The 18,404-nt window shown below is 44.9% G+C and overlaps 1 protein-coding gene across 1 annotated transcript in view; it reads right to left on the reverse strand.

Annotated features, from left to right (window-relative positions):
• The window catches only part of TMEM132B (transmembrane protein 132B), a 227,639-nt gene that overhangs the window by 164,335 nt on the left and 44,900 nt on the right, over positions 1 to 18,404 (reverse strand). The window contains exon 2 of the mRNA XM_053959399.1: positions 1,349 to 2,228. Coding sequence (XP_053815374.1) covers positions 1,349 to 2,228 — 880 coding nt within the window. The remainder of the gene's footprint in view (positions 1 to 1,348; positions 2,229 to 18,404) is intronic.

Genomic DNA, 18,404 nt, shown 5'->3' on the forward strand with positions numbered 1-18,404 from the left:
AAATTCTATAATCTCTCTGCTATAGCACTGAGGATCAATACACGCCTGCTGAAACCCGACTGCTCCGTGAGGCCAGGCCATCCCCTGACGGTGGATGCTGGCCAAATCCATATTTAACAAATTAAAAACAGTAAATCCACGGAAGAGCATGAAGAAGTTGTGTTTAAAGGAAGCCCCTCCCTGACCTAAACCTTTTAAAGTTTGGTTAATCCCCATTATATTTCTCACGCGTTTCCCCCCGTCAGCAGCGCTGTGCTGTGAATCCCTTGTCCCTGTTCAGGCAGCAATCTGTAAGTTTATTAATATTCATGTGCTACTTCACAAATGCTGAATGATCTGAAAGTGCTGCATAAGGTTTGCTGTCTGTTTTCTCAACATCTGTCCCCAAAGTGCACTTGTGTCACGTTCTGCTCCATCCTCCTCGGATCAAGAAGTTGGAAGTAAGGCACGAATCTGCCCTGAGGTTTCCTTGCACGGGCTGCAGCTCCTCCTTTCCCGAGCGTTCTCGCATCCTTACAGCAGATGACACTTTCCAATTACCTTTTTGCCCTTCTATTCCCCCAGTTTGGCTCACATTTCTCTCTGAATTTGGTCCCTGTGCAGCTCTGAACCCAGAGTCTGACAGCGAAGGACATAACAGATACTCAGCACTAACCCTCGGGGTGGTTAGAAATGCCTGAATTCTCTTATTACAGGCAGATTCACGAGGAAAGGTCAACAGAGAGTCCCCAAACTGGAAACAAAAATGGGCCACGAAACTTAGCAGTCAAAAGCTTTAAGAGGCAGGATGGGATGATCTTATAGGAAAACTGAAGACAACTTGCAAAGTTTAGCCCCAAATCCTGGCTCTGCCAGAGGATTCCTCCACAGGCTGAGCTCATTTTCTCACCTCTACACAATGCAGCAAGAGTTCTCACCACGTTTGACCTGTGCAGGATGCAGCCCGTGCATTTTGGAAAGATGATGATGATCAAGTCAATAAAAACAGAGGGAACTTCACCAAAGAAACAGAAAACCCTCCTGAAAACTCTTTAGCAAAATATATCGCAGCAGTTACCCTGGCTGACTTACAGAGGCAGAATTTAAGAGGCAGAATTATGCCTAGAAGCAAACAGAATTAAAACAAAAAATAATCAAACAAAAATTTATAGCCCATATTTTAAAATCAATGCCCATGGTCCAAAAAGTGTCATCCACACAGATAATTCAAGACTATCTATGGTTTTCCCCTGTTGAAGAGGAAATGCAGAAGTTCTCTCAAGAAAACACTAAATATAACCAAAGATTTACACCCAGCATTGATTTGCCCCTATTTGTTTTGCATACAACACTTAAAAAACTCTCTTACCTTAATACAAACTGGTCTGCAAGCGAGTAATCAGCCAGGAAAACATGGAAGGTCACAATGTCACCCTCTCTGACCGGGCTGAGTGGTAATTGAATAATGATATTTTCATCCACCCTCAGCGAAGACTGCTTTAATTTGTCTTGATTTGGGTAAACAACGATGCTACCAATCCTCTCCATAGCTGACAAAGCTTGGTGTTCATTCTCTTCACCTGCATGGATATTGTTTTCCCATTTTGCATCCTCTGGAGAACATTCCCCATCCACTGTATAAATCTTATAGAAGAGCTCCACAGTAATCCCTTCCAGGGAGGCTGTTTCCTCTGAAACCAGGGGTGGAGGGGAGCTGAACCAGCTGGGAGACAATTCCAACTCCACAACACATAATCCGAGGTGGCCTGTCAGTCTGCAGCTGGCCACCACTTCCCTAGACTCCAGGAAAGCAAACATCTTCACACAAGGCAGCATCTCCTCAGAGTCGAAGTCATCCCAGTCCTTCCCCGCAATATAGAACAAGGTTTGTATTTTAGGTTTGTTGGAATAGATGGAGCTGTTGATTATGTGGGATTTTAATTTCCAATTAAAAGTGAATTTATTTGTGAAACCAAAAGATGCAGAAGTCAGCATGAGGTCCAAGGGAACGGGCTGTTCAACAGAAAAGGGTCCATACGTGGCATTTAGCACAGGTGGTTGTTTGGCTTTGTATATAAAGAATGAATCCACCCTGGACTGCAAACTGGAGTTCCTCATGATGTCCTGGTTGGCCTCCTTGAGGAAGAAGAAAGTGTCAGCATTGGAGACGTGAGGGCTCGCAGGGAGATACGTTGGCAGGTTTGAGAATCTCTGGATGCTGTCCATGATCCCTCCTCGGCTCTCCACCACTGCGGGCCAAAGAGAAAAGGAAACAGAAAGAAACTCAAATGTTTGCTTAGCATGGCCCTCAGCTGCTGACAAAAGCAATGGATTACAGGAGATCAATACTGCTGGCCACAAGTACGGAACAATCTGACCCAGGTACCGTGGAATAACACTTTTGATCAAAGCTCAGGCTGGAAACAGTGCAGCAGCTGTACAGCTCCCTTTCCACCTTCCCCAGGCTGTTATCTGCTTGAAAGCCATTAATCAAGTACTGGGTGCCACCAGGAGAGGATTGATTGGCCAGATCCCAAACTAACTTCCCAAACTTTTTACTGGCAGTCTATTTTTTTTTTTTTTCTTTTATCATCAGATCAAACTTTCAGCTTCTCCTCACCCTTCTTTCAATGTGCCAAAGAAACTGGCATATTGAATATTAGTAGCAGTAAAACAGAACAGTTTAAGCAGTAAAAACTGAACATTTCCTTTCATCTACCATCACTAGCACGCAGAGCAATGGGGGTTGAACATCTGCATCACTCCCAATCCAGTCTGCCAGGTCAGCAGCTTGGAATTTAGTGAGAACCTGATAAAAGCTTCATGTTCTTGAAACCAAAACTTTTCACAATAAAATATATGGGTTTGATAGAGGTCTCAGTGGGATGGATTTAGAGGCAAGAGTGAACTTGAGAGTAGGAGAAATCCTTTACCCACAGAAGATTCTCAGACACTTAGTAGGATTTTTTGGTTTAATTCCTGAGGAGAATAAAACACATTTGGAAACCACAAAAGTTTCTCTACAACACAATGGTCAATCCTCCAGCCAGCACTGAGCAATTTTTCCCAGGAAAGAAAAGATTCCAGAGGGAGGGAGGGATCAAACAGATATCTTTGGTTTGGGCTGATCTCTAATTAATAGTGAGATATATTCAGTCTGGGCTGTGATCCTACCAGAAACAGTGGCTCTTTCAAACTAACAATTCCTAGGCTCCAACAAAAAAAGCCGGTGAATCCGAGCTCCTGGGACTGCCTCAGAGGAAACAAACAGAAACCCAAGGAATTAAAATGCAGCAGTGCCACAATGCACAGAGATAACAAAGGCACAATGACAGAGCCTAAGGTCAAAGCTCTCATTGTCTCTCTGAAGCTGAGTGGTGATTTCACTGTTTGTCAGGGCTGGGCAGAGCAGATACACAACACACAAACAATTACACCTGCTCAAGCCAGATGACTCAGATACTTGCAGCCACGATTTAGCAGAGATAAAAGCTCTAATATTTAAGCCATTTTTTTCAGGTTGTGTATTTTTAAAGCCTACATTTATCAAAGACAGATTCTAGGGCAAATCCCATCCATTTGACTTTGCTCCACTCTTGTTCCCAGTTGAAATTCTGGTCATTTGTTTTTTGATAGTTTGATATTATCTACACTTGTTTAAAAGCCTCTCATTTCACCACTTTTGCCTTTACTTTTGCTTTGTATTTACTTGTGTCACGGAGATTTTTTCAGCCATTGGAATATTCTTTGTGGGAATGAATAAACATGCAAAAATATACAAAAGCAGCCAAAAAAAAAAAAAATTCTCAGCAGGAAACACTCTGCCAATGATCTCCTGTCTCACCACTGCACCTGGGGATCAGGTCAGGGTTTCCTCTCAGCTTCACAGCAAATGCAGCCCCAGCCAGGTGCCCCCTGCCTTGCTCCCATCACAAACATCAGCCCAGCTCTGGAACACACCAGCACAGCCCACGGTGAAATGCAGAAACCCAGATGATGAGAAACTGGCAGTGGCATCACACATGGGACATCCACTTTTCTAGTCAGGAAAACTGACCTTGGTCCTTCCCTGGCACATCTGCCATCCCCATGTGGATGATGGGCAGCGGGTGCTCTCCCTCCCCAGGCAGAAAGGCACCAAGGGACGTTTTAGCAGCCCCATTTCTGCTCTGTGGTTTATTAAGCACATTATTATTGGGCACTTTGACACGTTCTGCCGTCGTGCAGCTTCCCAACTCAGGAGCAGAAAGTGAACTTTGATCCTGGGAAAGCTGAGGCAGAAGAGACAGAAGGGTATTTTTTCTTTGCTAAAATTCAGATGCGGACGAGCCCCTTTCTGGATTAATTGTAAATAAATTGAACTACATTTGAAAGCAATACTTTTGAGGAGTCGCATTTAACCTAAAAACTTTACAGCTGTACAGATAAGCAGCCAAGCAGACAAGCAAGGAGCCAGAGCAGCAGAGAGTACCCTCTGATTTCTGGAGCAAGAGCTAAAATCTCCTCCCAAGGCACACCAGGTTGCAGAGGAGATTTAAACACTGACGTAGTTACAAACCAAAAACAAGACAAGGCTTAAATGCATGTGTGTTTACATTACAGGACTCCCACACACGCTTTATGTAGATATTTTATCTCTCTCAAGCAGTGATTTACAGGAAGTTTAAAAGGGATGTTTTTCCCTTTCCTCCATTTCATTACAGCAGCAACTTTTCAGTGCCTCTGCTCAGAGCTGGCACGAGCACTAGGATATCATCCCGCTGTAACTCAAACAAAATGAGATACAAATTTTGTCTGAAGGCTTATATGGGAAGCCATAAACATCACTAGACAGGGCTGGGCTTTGTCCTAGAACCAGCCTGAAACAAAATATGATATCTGAATTTAGCAGCATTTTATGATGCTGTAGGAAGATCTAAAAAGAAATACTTCATACAGTGGCAGGCCAACACCCCACCTTTTTAATTCAGCACATCAGCACCACAGCATCAATCTCCTTGCAGCAACAATCAGAAACCAGAAACATTTGGAGCTTTCTGGTGTGCAATAATGCCATGAAAAAATCACCTGCTCCTTTAATAAGCACTCCAGCAAGATGAAAGAGGGCAGAACATTAGACCAGAACGTGGGTTAATTCTAATTAGGTACCAAAAGAGAGCAAGAGCTGAGGAAACTTAAATGGGGACCAAATGAGCTTCCCCAGAGCCCAGTGCTTTCTCAGACAGAGCAGTCAGGTTTGCTCAGACTGCTGGGGCACTGGGGGTGTTGAGGGGATTTGTGTGGAAATAACACACTGTTGGATGTGAATTGAGATATTTAATTGGAATTTTGGAAAACTTTTCCCTTGTAACAGATGCTTTGCCCCTTTTAAGACGCTTATTTGGATTAAGGAACTACTGACCCCTACAGCAACAGGTCAGCTTTTAAACCATCATCACTGCAATTATATGCTTAAAATCCTTCCCTCCAGAGTTGGGCAATATCCTCACAGCCCAGCTCATCCTGCAAACTCAGAGTACAGCTGGAAAGAAAATACCTGTGTGATGTTTCTGAGGCACAGAGAGGGAGGAAAGCAGCAGGCACAGACAGAGCACGCAGTGCTGAGCATCAGACATGTCCCTTCCTGGTCCACACCCTGCCCAGCTCAGACCTCAAAAGAAGTTCTGTTCTGTTCTCTTGACCATTTTTTTTATCTAACCATGAAATTATCCACCATTTTTGGTTTTAATCTCACTTGTCCCTGGACTGCCACCACAAAAAGCAGCACAGGACTAAAAGAGAAGCAAAGCCACAGCTGCAGGACAGACTGTGCAACAAAAATCTGCCATTCGTGGAACTCAAGATTTCATGGAATCTCTCACTGAATTTCTTAGATTTCATACTTTTTAATAAGAAATAAAACAAGTATCCTGCTGGAAGATAGTGGTGGCAGTGGCACGTCAGTGTTAGAAACAATGCTATTTTAAAGATGTAGTAAGAGGAAAGTCTTTTAAAACCATCATTTTGTAGCTAAAAAGGAAAATAGCTCCTGATGGAACATAAATCCAAATTTCACATCTAAATCTTCTCTCTGTTTTAGCAAACTATTTAACAGGAGCCAAGTCTTCCATAAGCCATCAGTAATTCTGAAGCTGAAGGTGCAAGGAACAACAACTGTTTAAAATTGCAACTCTTTGAAAACAAACAAGAAGCCAATCCTGCACCTGTGGAAAAACTGTGAAAATGTTAAAATTCATCTTTCCTGCAGCATCATCAGAACTGTAGAGCGAGCTCATACAGACACTCCTCTTTGTAAGAGAGGAATCATTTCAAGTAATGTGGTGCCAGTAAGTGCTATGATGTTATCCATGACTCACAGAGGCAATCAATGGCTTGTCTGTACAGGAGAAAAATCACCAGCCCCTCCCACCAGCCCTCTCTGAAACACCATAAAGATCAAACTACACATGTACATTATTCCACTATAAAAATGGCTCTGTTCATAATAATTATTTTGTTCTGGGATTGCAGGCATTGGCCTTGAATAAAAACACCCTGTACCCCAGAATAGGGTGTCTACAGAAGGAAAGCTCTTCTGGAACTCATAAATGATAGGAAAACAATTAATTCTGGACCAGCTGTGTAGGTCACTTTCTCTGATATTGCCAAGGGATGCTGTTCAGAGACCCCAGCCGTGAGAGGTTGCCCAAGGTGATTTGGCCTGGCTACAGCTGGGAAAACTCTGCTGGGGCTGGCAGGAGGAAAAGGAGGAGGATGATTACAGTGTGGAAGTCTACTACGAGTTTATTCATCATCTGAGCACTCTGAGTAGGCTAAGCCCGGGCTGTGTGAGGATTTGGGGATGAACACCCCCCTCGTGCTCTCCCTGACTCACTCAAAATGCAATGAAGTAGCCAGGAAAGGAGGATGTCACTGTTTACTTCCTACATTCAGAGCCCATCCTGTGACTCATCTCCTCAGTTTTACATTCATAAGGAAAACGAGGAGAACCCTCCACAGTCACCCTGAGGGGTAAAATTCCATCACCCAACTAAAGTAGGAAAAATTCCACCTCCTTCCATTCCCAAACAAGCCTCACTCCTTTACTGCTTGGCTTTGTTACCCAGTGAACCCCACTGCACAGAAGAGCCACAATGCCAGGTAGTGTTTCCAGCTGTAAGAGTAATTTGAAAGTACAGTGATACTGCAAGAAAGAGTTAAGAAGTGCTCCCAGTACATTTTTAACATTAAAGTCAGACCAGAAGCTGTCAAGATATAAAAAATAATAGTGTGAGAAAAGATGATAAAATCCTTTTAAAACTTTTCTCATTCTCTCTTCTTCTTATCCTAATTTGATGTAAGGATAGAACTCGGTGTAGGACTTGCCAATTCACAGTCCTTCCATTCAGTCTTGATTACACATTTGTGGAGACAGAGATTTGCTTTGCAAAACATTGCTGGACCAGCAGCTTGTTTGGAAAGACAAGAAAAAAGATGCAATTTTAAAAAAAAAAATTCAACTTAATCCAAACATCTAAAACTGAAGAGAGGTTAATTAACTTTTGTTGGCTTGGGACAGTGTCTCACATCCTTATCTCCAAACGTCTGAGCCAAACTTCTGCTGCCCAGACTCCTCTGCAGCTGCACGTTCTGGCCCATTCTCATTCCAGAAGGGTGTCAAAGCTCCAACCTCCCTTTCAGCAGATCAGGGAATGTCCAGAATTCACTCACCCTCTCCTAGACACTGACACCTGCAGGGTGAGAGGTCAGTCCTGGGAGGAGCCCATTTCCACCCAGGCTGTGGCAGGCTCAGTGCCCACGGGCAGAGCAGTCCTGCCACATCCGAGCTCCTGGCTCCCTCCTCACTAAAGCTTCTCCTCCCAAACCTTCTAGAGGCTTTTATTGCTCCCTCTGAACCTTGTACAGTGGGAAACATAACTAAGGCACCTGGTTTTAGGGGCTGGAGTAACAGAGAAACCACATGCCTATGTTTACCCAGCACTCCGCTTCCAAAAAAGCTTTAAAGCACATCTTCGGCCTCATAAATCTTTTGTCTACTAAAATACATTTTTAAGTGCAAAATTAAACCATGCATATGAATGAGAGCCCTGATCAGGCCACACATTGAGCCATAAATTGTGTTACTGTGTTCCAAAGCAAGGCAAGTGCTTCGCCTGCTTGCCACTGCCAGCAGATTAAGTTGGATGGTGAAGTTTCTGAGCTGGTGCTTTCTAGAGTTTTTAGCTTGCCTGCAATTTGCACAGTCACCCATACTGAAAGACATGTGTGCAGCAAGGCCACCTACAGATAGTAATAAAACCGTGCTGTCTGAAAGGCTGCCTATAAATCTTATTAAAGTAATCCCTTCCCTGAACCCAGATTATTACATTCACCTTTATGGTAGAATAAAAATTAATTTTCTCAGCTATAATAAGTGTATGATAAGAAGGCATCGCTTGGGACTAAATAAAGATTATAATTAACTCCAACTGAATAAATCTAAATTTAGCTTGGACTAGCAATTTGCTTTCATGCATTTTCCTCTACGACTGAGTGAATAGGTACAGAAGGATTAGCATCCCATGCCAGTTCCAGCACTGCTGTCACAGAAAGGACTGGGACAGAATGTAATCCAATACCCAAAAGGCCTGAAGATTAATTCAGGGTTCTCTATCAGCAAAAGTTTGGAAAAGTGGAGAAAAACAAAAAGGCTTAAAATTGCCATTAGGCTGGCAAGGAAAACGTGAAGTGTTGGACTCCAGAGGGAATATTGCTTTCTAAATCAGGCTTGGGCAAAGGCAGGAGCTGCTGAGAGCACATTTAGGGGAAGCACTGTCTGTGATTGCTGGACCTTGCTCTTTCCTACCAAGCACCTTTGGGTGCTGTTGGAAAGGGGCTGCTGGGCCCTGATCTGGTCTTCATTTGCTTTCCCTCACCTGCAACACGCCACAGGTGAGCCTAAAGCAACTGCAAAACAAGAGGCCACAACATTAAACAAGCAAACAAAATAGGGTGAGGTAAATGCATCAGAGAAATATGTAAGTTTTACCCTGACTTTTTACTTGGCTGAAAACAAAACCCCTTAGAGCAGCGCTGCACCCAGCAGATTAGAGATTTATCCTTTTCCAAGGAAGCAAGGCTCCACTTATAAAGGGTTGAGGAACTGCCTTGTTAAGGCACTACCTCATTATTTGTGTTGTCTGGGAAGATGATTGTTAACACTGTTATTACTGGGAAGGAGGAGGCCCAGCTTGTTCATCAGAACAGAGCATGTATTTATCCAAAGCAGGGCACACGTGCAGCCCCAGCAGTGTGTGCTTCCTCCTCCTCCTCCTCCTCGGCCCTCCCTGGAGCCCATTCCCGAGCTGGGGAACAGAATTTCTCTCTCCATTTCACATCAGCACAGCCCAGGCCACCTCGGAGCAGACACCAACAAAGCTGCTCTGGCTGCCCACACCTCAGAGCAGGGAGGATGCTGAAGAAAGGAAACCCCCCAGGAGTTTTCTCATTTATTGTGGCTGTGGCAATGGCTCAGGTTGCTCTGCTGGGCTGATCACTGGCCTAACTTGCCATTTGAGTTTCGATCAGGGCTGTTAATACAGTGGTTAAAAGTCACAGGCTGCTCTTGGCAAGTTTTCTCTGCATCTCTTATGCAAAGCAACAGGGAATTGTCCTGCCACTTACAATTGGAGGCTAAAGGTAACAAATTCATCAGCTGAAAGAACTGAAGGACAGAGCTAGGAGTGCAAGTTAACCTGAAGTTTAAAAAACACCTGATTAACCATGCAGGGGTTTTGTTTTGGTCACCTGGAGAGGAGAAACAGCTGCTAAGGCAGCTGCCAGCATTGACAACCCCTGTGCATCCCTCCTGGCACCTGATAAATAAGGTTTGTCACAGCCACTGGAGGTTCTCATTGCTAAAACGAAGGTTAGGAGAGGGCTCCCTACCATTATCCAAAGCAAAACTCATTTTCCCTCAGAGATATTTCATAAACAACAGAAAATGAATACATGTATGGGAGTGTGTGGATATGTTCTCCAAATAACAGAGAGGCTTTACAAGCCAAACACATTCACTAAAGGCACCAGGTGATTGCAAAAGTAAATCTTTTAAATATATGCTCTAAACCATTAGCCAACTGTGAAATATTTGTATTCTGTGTCAAAACACCTACACGTCACACAAAGCCAAGAGAGTGACAGGAGGAAGGCCAGGATTTATGTCAGCTGGGGTCTATCTGTCATGGAGATAGCAAAGCTGAGAGAGAGTCCTTTTATTAAAATCACTCTCTGGCTGCAGATATTGATCTAAGCAGCCACAGTTGGACAGCAAAGTGCGTCCCCATTTCTCACAAAGTTCCTCCCTGGCACAGCAGGAAAGAACTGGGGTAAATGCCCTCACCCCCCAGCAAATGGCACCCCAAAGGGTGGGCAGGGAACAAGGGGTGCTGGTATAAACAGCATCCCACAACTCCATGGCACAGCTGCCTCCCAGGAACCACAAAATCCCTCTCAACTCCTCTTCCCAAATTTTCAGGAAGCCTATTTTGCTGCCCAGATCACTAAGGCAGGTTGCCATTACTCCCAGATTGAGTTCAGCATTAAAACAAAGCAAAGAAACACAGTGCTGAATGCATTTCCTGCATTTCCATCTTAAGGAGCACATGTTATTTCAAAGGGATCCTTCCCTAAATCTGCTTCGGCATTTTCCATTTTTCCTCTAAGCAATAATTTCTCACCTGGTTTGGGCTGAACCCTCCCCCTCATCCTCTGGAGGACACAGATTTTTGGCTGTGCTTCTCTTTACAAACCCCAGCTTGTGACTGTAGTCAGTGGCCTTGAGTATTACACCTAAACCCAAAATGAAGGAAAGGAACTAGAAGTGCTACATTCTGCAGACTTCCAACATTCCTGCACCCACGGCTCACACAGGGCACTCGTGATTGTCCCCATGTAGGCATCTCTCTTTGGAGGTATTGGAAAATTCCTTGCATGAGCTGAAAATTCCAGGATATTAAAGTGCTGATTCTCCAGAGGCACTGTCAGAAAGGAGGAAGGTTGGCCCCAAGCCTTTCTCCAGAACAATGGGCTTTCACTGGATTCTCCATCCCGTTGAACTGATGGGCCCAAAGAGCTGTGTGAAACCACAAAAGCAGCTTACAGTAAACCCCCTGGAAAGTTATTAAGAACACAGATACATCTTGAACGCAGAGAAAATCCTCTGTCTCACCAGCACACGTCCATATCCCTCTGTGACTGCAGTCCCAGGAGCAGACTGTGCCAAGCCTGGCCCTGCTGGGGACCACGGAAAAACACAACAGAGACACCCAGGGCAAAATCCAGGTGGGGCAGCAGCCCCACAGCTCTGAGCTGGGAGCAATTCTCCTCTCCCTCCCCATTTCTCCTGGATCTCTGACGACCCACGCTGGTTTTGGGCACTGTTAGCAGTGTAAATTCCTGCTTAAGCCTTTGCACTGTTCAGGTGTGTGGAAAGAAGTCAGCTTTCCCTTAGGTCTCCCTGCTGAACTCCAGAGGTGCAGGCAGCTGCCTCCAGCAAGATTTGTGTCCCCATCCTGCAAACCCACAGCCCAGAGATCATTCCAAGTGTGTGCAGCCTGGCTTTGTCAGGGAGTTTTCCCACTGGGAAACTGAAGCACAAGCTACAAAGTTCCAGGACAGAGACCTGCGAGGCCATGCAGCCTTTTGGCTGCTTTAAATAAAAGCTCCACGGCTTTACAGATCCCCCACTATTAGTTCAGAGATGTCTGGGCCGTTTTTCTCTGAACCCAGGCTTCGACCTGCACTTAGCATTGCTCTCACCAGTAAGCAATATTATGCACAGCAGACTCCCAGAGCAATATTTGCTCTCTGACTCCCCCAGGAGCAAGCACACAGGCCTAGTTCTGCAGTTCAGACATCACCGAGTTATCAATTCACGTCTGCCTCTCGAGGAACAGCACATGAAAACCCAAATCCTTCCTTTCTAATGACAGCCTGTTTCTTTTCCCCTGCCCAAAATACCCAGAACAAAAGTTTCTGTTTTGTCTCAGATTTCTTTACTTAATTCAACATTTTCTTTTCGGAATGACAACAGCCTCAAGCAACTCCATTAATTTGTTACGGAGTGAGAGAGCTTTGCATTCCAAGTGTGACTGCTGACCTGCTCCCCTGCTCCTTGAAACAGCCCTGCTCGAGCACATCCCGGTACCAGAACAAAGCCTAATTTCTCATGCTTGAATGCATTATTTTACTTTATGAATACACATTTGACATATTTTACAAACTTACGGCGGATGCTGTCAGAAAGGACAAAGTAACCCTCCCCTGGTACTGCTTTTCTCTTACTACAGCAATCAAAGGCTGCAGCTTGTCATTCACACGTGGAGAACGGCTCCTCTCGGGGCCAGCAGAAGGGGCCTCACCCAGGACTTCTTGGGGGTTTGTTCCTCTCTCTGGTGCCAATTCACAATTTAGAGTTTGATTTTCTAAGCACAATGAAAACTCCCAGTAGCTCTGGAGGAGGCAGTTCAAGGAGATCTTGTCAAAATATTTGTGTGTAAAGAGAGTGAAACCTTATTGTGACTTTCATGCTGCGAGGCACCAAGTACAGTTACCTTGCTCACAGACAATTATTAACTTACAGGCAAAGAACAAAAACTCTTGAGCAAAACCCAAATCTGGATGAGGTCATACTTGCTGTGTGGTTCACTCATGTCAATGTATTAATGCAATAAAAGATAATGAGCATTAGCTGACAGCATTTCCAAACTCTCCAAGAGTCAAGAGGAGTAAATTAGACCAGATTTGAGATTGCCTGAGAAGGCAAAAGGCTGGATCTCGTTCTTTTCTCAATGACAGAGGAATTATAAAATTTAATAAGAGTCACAGGACATCACTATCACAGCCCAGCGTGCCTGGGCACAACATTTGGGTGTGCTGAGAATGCAGCTCATCACAGCTCAGCAGCAGCATCTGCCCATTTGAAAATGCCATCGTGGGCAGTGACAGGCACAGCAAAAGAGCCATGTTCACCTTCTGCTTCGTGGCATCACCTCTAAACCTCTCTGTGGAAACACCACTACTGCAGTTCAAGTTTGAGTCAATTCAAGTTCAAGTCAGATCTTATTACATCCAGCACTGCTCACCTACCCACAGCCCAGAGAATGAAATTCTGCAGAAATTCAGCATCCAGGTCACTTCAGCACTCTGCTTTGTCTGGCATTTATATCTAGAGCCAAGCACATAATTCACACTGCATAATTTATCCATGGGATTTTGCCCATGGAACAGCCAAAGCAGATAACAATTTCTTCATACTTATTTATTTTTTAGTAAATTCAGTCAACAGCTCCTCTGCTTCTGAACTCTGCAAAAAGATTATGAAGCTCTGGTTTTACTCTTGCAGAGCCTGAGCTCTCGGCTAGCTGTGATCAGACAGATTAATTCACCTCTTGTGCAGTCTTGTGCCTTTAGCTATTCTTGTTTCCTGAGTGGAGGAAATGTGTACAAGCACTAAATCTCCAACATGCTATTCTAACATTTGGATTCCATTATCCTAGAGATAACATATAATCCTATAATGATATGTAATAAATTAACATTTAATCTCATATCAGAGAGTTCAAAGGGATCAGAGCCAGCTGGTGCTAAAATAAGCATTTGCTGGAGGCTGCAGGACTGGGAGCTGAGGATGAGATGTAAGGTCTGAGCTGCTCTGATGCTTCGGCTTGGCAAGAGTGGTTGGCAAGGAAAGGATGGAATAAACCCTGGACACGAAGGGGAGCATCTCTGAGACCACCCAACCTGTGCCATTCCCTGTCAGTGAAGTCCTTGCAGACCTTCCAACAGCAGGAGGGGAAGATTTCCCCTCTGAGAGCTGACGAGCAGGGAAGGTGATCACCCCACAGGGCTGCTCAGGGGATTTGATTCAGAGCTCCACTCATTCCCTGCTTGTCAAGGAGCCTTGAGATGTGACGAGGCTGGGAACAAGCACCCAAGCTGGGGCTGAGCTCTCTCCAGCTGCAGAGAACCACAAAAACCCAAAGCTTCTCCAGCCCTCCCTTATGCCCAAGCAGAACTGATGGAGGATGGACAGTTTCAACACAGAGAAGGCAAAAATAAGTTTTCATTTCATTTCGTTTCCCTCTCATGTGCCTCCATACGCAGATCTAATACACCAACCACTGCACAATCTTCATTAATAATGACAGCTGTTAATAAAGTTTTATCCATAGAGACTTCCTTATTAAATGCACACAGTGAGTCTGGTGTGAGGGATGTGTTTCTCTGGAGACAGGCACAATTTAACACCCAGGAGAAGACGCAGCCTCCCGAGCCAAGCGAGGCACTGACAATTACCGAGGGCTGCTGACCCAAAAAAAAGAGCAGAGAGAAGCCCCTGACTGGATTCCAAGTCCCTACAACTTCCACCAAGCCCAGATTTCACTGTTAGGGGAAGGAGATAAAGACATTAATCTTTGTTCGTGGTCAGCAGCAAAAAAATAATATTGACATCAGTGAGATTCAGCTTTAGTCTCTGAATCCAAAGATACACTTCACTGCTCCATCTCAGATTGGAACACAGTATAAAAAGACTCTCAGCCAAGAGAGGCAAGAATCCATCAGACACAACAGTCTTTTTAAAAATCTTGTCAATTGTCTCTGTTAGTTTTTAGTGATCACACATCAACTTCACTGCCAAATTAACTGAAAAGCAAAGGCAGATTAAAAAAAAAAATGAAAAGAAAGAAAATTAGACAGGACGGCCAATAAAAAAGTACAGTGAGAGGAGTTTCACAACTTGACACTGACCACCGTTCTGTATCTGAAGAAAACTTAATAAATAAAAATAACACAAAAATTTGAAGTGTTACAGAGTTATCTTTGCTCTGGCACTTGACACACATTTCTATTACCCTTTCTCGATTAGCCAAATGAAGATCAATGTATCTATAAAACTCAATGACATGTTAATGCAAACCTTAAAAAAGATAAAATGCCTTTTATCTCAGTCTTAGGAAAACCTAATAAAGAATTAACAGTCCATGAAGCTGTGGAATTTCACTCAAGGCTTTACTTTATGCCAGGACTTCCTACTCCATTATTTTTTAATGGACAGGTTTCCCCAGGCTTTGGGACATGTCAGTACAATTGTACATTGTCATTAAAATTGCTCCTATATTTTCCTTCAGAGGAAACTGCATTGTAGTTAGATAGGAACTGCACTGTAGTATGTGAACTTAAAATAAAAACACCCACAATGGATCAGAAGTGCAAATCTAGAGCAAGTGTTAAATAAATACGGGAAAAATTGTAAAAAGTAATGATTTTGATAATGATCTGACAATTATTGAATTTATGAGGTAAAACTTCCAGCTGCAGGATGAGCACTTTGGATCAGAACTCTTTGGAACATCAGCATTTCAAATATCTATCAGAAGCAACTGCCAGGAATCTCCTACCATGACTCTAGGTGTTGAATCTTGAAAGGGAGGCAGACAAATATGAGCCCAGGACTTTGCTCCAGACTGGTTCTCAGCATTAACAAGCCTTCAGTGAGTGACACAGGGAGCTGGGATCCATCAAGCCAGACTCCCCCGGGCTCAGTGGGAAACTGGTCCCATCCAAGTTCCATCTATACTTATTTCTACTGACAAACACCCAGCAGCAGGATCAGAAATCTCAAATGCCAGCGCTCAAAAGACACATCAAATCCAACGCTTCTGCACACACTTAAAAAGTTGCTTGTTCTCAAAAGGGCCTGAACACCTGCAGCTCCCACGGAGACTAAAGGCAATGCAGGTGCTTCCCACTTGTGCTAACTGAGGTGGGCTTGGCTTGGATGCCAAGGAAGGACCCACTCCTTTGAGGCACCCACGGGTGGTTGTGAGGCCACAGTGCCCAGCTGCAGCAGGATGCTCGTCGCAGGGGAACGTGCCAAGAGAGGCACCACGCTCAGCCTGAGCTCAGATACTCCTCAAGGCTGACAGGTTTGGCCTTGTGAATCAGCACAGGGAGAAAAGAGACGGCAGTAGGCAGGAAAAACACTCCCAAGGAAAAGCAGGAGGCAAGAGTCCAGGAGAGAGCGATGGGAGAAGCAGTGAGCAAAGAGGAGGTGGCAGGAGCAGAAGTGAGTCTTGACTGTACACAGACTGACAACTCACTATTTCCATTTAAAAAACCCCAAGCCATCAATGACTGGTCCACAAAGCTAAAAGCCACTTTGAAACCTTTCTTTTTCCTCTGGGATGAGGGTGTCTTGCCCTTAACCCAGCTGGATCAGGGAGAAAAGCTTTCCTGCCTCGAAGGTTGCTCCAGCCCTGCATTCTCCCCAGGAGCTGCACTATTTGTACCAGTTTGCCTGGGACCCTCCTCACCTCCCCTTCTACCCCTGCTTCTCCCCCTGGGTTGGGAGAACAGCTGCTTCTGCCAGCCACTCTGAGATTAATTATTCTTGGCTCTTCTGCACGGTGCCTTGATCTGGAAAATTTATTTAGATAACTTCTCAGGCAGCATATTTATCTGCTGGCCTCAACATCTGCCTGAGCATAAAAGTCAACATCTGACTGATGACAAATGTCATGCCAGCTAAGTAGAGACTGTCCTCTGCCAACCTCATCACCCTCGTTCTGGGAGACTTGGGTCTCGTGGCAAGGAGCCTGAGTGTGTTCCCTCCCTCCTCCTTGAGGAACGAGCACAGGTCTCAGCCAGAGTGGGAAATCAGGCATGGGACAAGAGGAGAAGGCACCTTGTCCCATCAGGACACAGGGACAAAGCTGTGTTCAGCCCTAAGGAACAACAGCACTGCTCTGTCAGTCAGATGTAAAGAGATGAGACCCAATCTGGGACAAGAAGAAAGACCCCAAACACACCAGGTAGGGAAACCCACACCATCCCCATTTCTGCAGTGCCACCCCAAGCACCAAGGACATTCAGGCTCCCCCACACTGTCCCATCACCACATTCCAGCCCAGGGTAAGGAGTTGTCCTGTTGGGAGAGGATGGGAACAAGGCTGATGTCGTGAGCCACAGGCTTTTCTGCCTCTCTGTGCATGGATATGGAATAATAGCCCCGGATGCATCTCGCACTGCAAAATCAATTGCTGGCAAAAAAAGCCTATTTTGCCATCTTTACTCACCCATCCTCTCATACACAACAAGTACACTTGGAGCACCAAGGTGGGATGTGAAATTAATCAACAGGAAGCACTGCCTCCCAAAGGCAGCCTATTCCAGATCTATTCCTGGCCACTCTTCAAGGAATGTTCTTCTACTCATACAGAAAATGTGTAAGAACTGCAAATACAAGAAAATACTGCTCTGTGCAGCGGGGCTCAGACCAGTATGCTTTTGTTGCCTGACGTGGAAAATTCCATCATCAGACCCCATCTGACAAAAGTCCCTGCCATGAGCCACAACTTTCAAGAATTCTTATAAAAGCCTACTGCAAGCTTGGAAAAACCAAACAAATAAGAAATAAAGGCTTACTTAACAACAAGCAGAAAAGCCCTTCCCTTTTAAACATACTCTTTGATCATCACAGTCTCTTCTGAATTTTGGATGAAACTTAGAGCCAAATATTTATAGGCAGCCAACTGTAACAACAACCCTCCCTTTTGATGTCACCCTCCTGGCCCTCAGTGCGAGGCTGGGCAGACAGAAACATGAAGATGGAGGGTGAACTAGCTCAGGAGGGGAAACTTGTCAGTCAAAATTACTAATGCAAGACCACAGCAAAACTTGGGTTTAACCTCAGCAGTGACCACCTGTCACAGGGTGGCACTTTGCTTGTCAGTGACCTGGCTTTCAAAAGTAAGGATGCTGCACAAGCCTTCCTGAAACTCAGCAAGGAAAAATGCACCTGTCTGCTGGACAGCCAGCAAGGCTTCCCAAAGTCTGCACCCAAACGAATTCTCGAGTTCCAAGGAAGTTACAGAGGAGAAAAACCTGCAGTATAAAGGATTCATACAGATAAGGACTCCACAAAGCTCCCCTGTGCTCCTGGCACATAATTTCTCAGGAAAATTACAGCACTTCTCGTATAACCACATCTGACTGGGGTGCGAGGTCGCACACGAAGAGATCACGTGTGTTCCTCACATTCACCATCAAATTTAAAGCACTTGCACACAGGAGGGCAAGGTCCACACGCCGGGAGCTCCCCAGCACATGTCCAGAGAAACTGGAGGTGTCTGTGTGGGAATGGAGGATGGCCCAGAGGAGGCAACCTTCTTCCTCTTCTTCTTGGCTCATAGCTGAATTTTTTTGGGTTTGTCTCTTCATACCAGGAGCAGTGCAGAAGTGGACCTGGGCGCCTGACATGGACTGCAAGCAGGTTTTGTGTCAGCCAGTTTATTTACACCAGTGCAGACCTTGAGCTCACCTGGTTTTCACTGTAACACTCCTGCCTTAGAGGCCCATTGGCTGAACATCAGTAAGTGCAGGAT

Source organism: Vidua chalybeata, chromosome 18 (assembly GCF_026979565.1).
Source record: "Vidua chalybeata isolate OUT-0048 chromosome 18, bVidCha1 merged haplotype, whole genome shotgun sequence".
Taxonomy (NCBI): domain Eukaryota; kingdom Metazoa; phylum Chordata; class Aves; order Passeriformes; family Viduidae; genus Vidua; species Vidua chalybeata.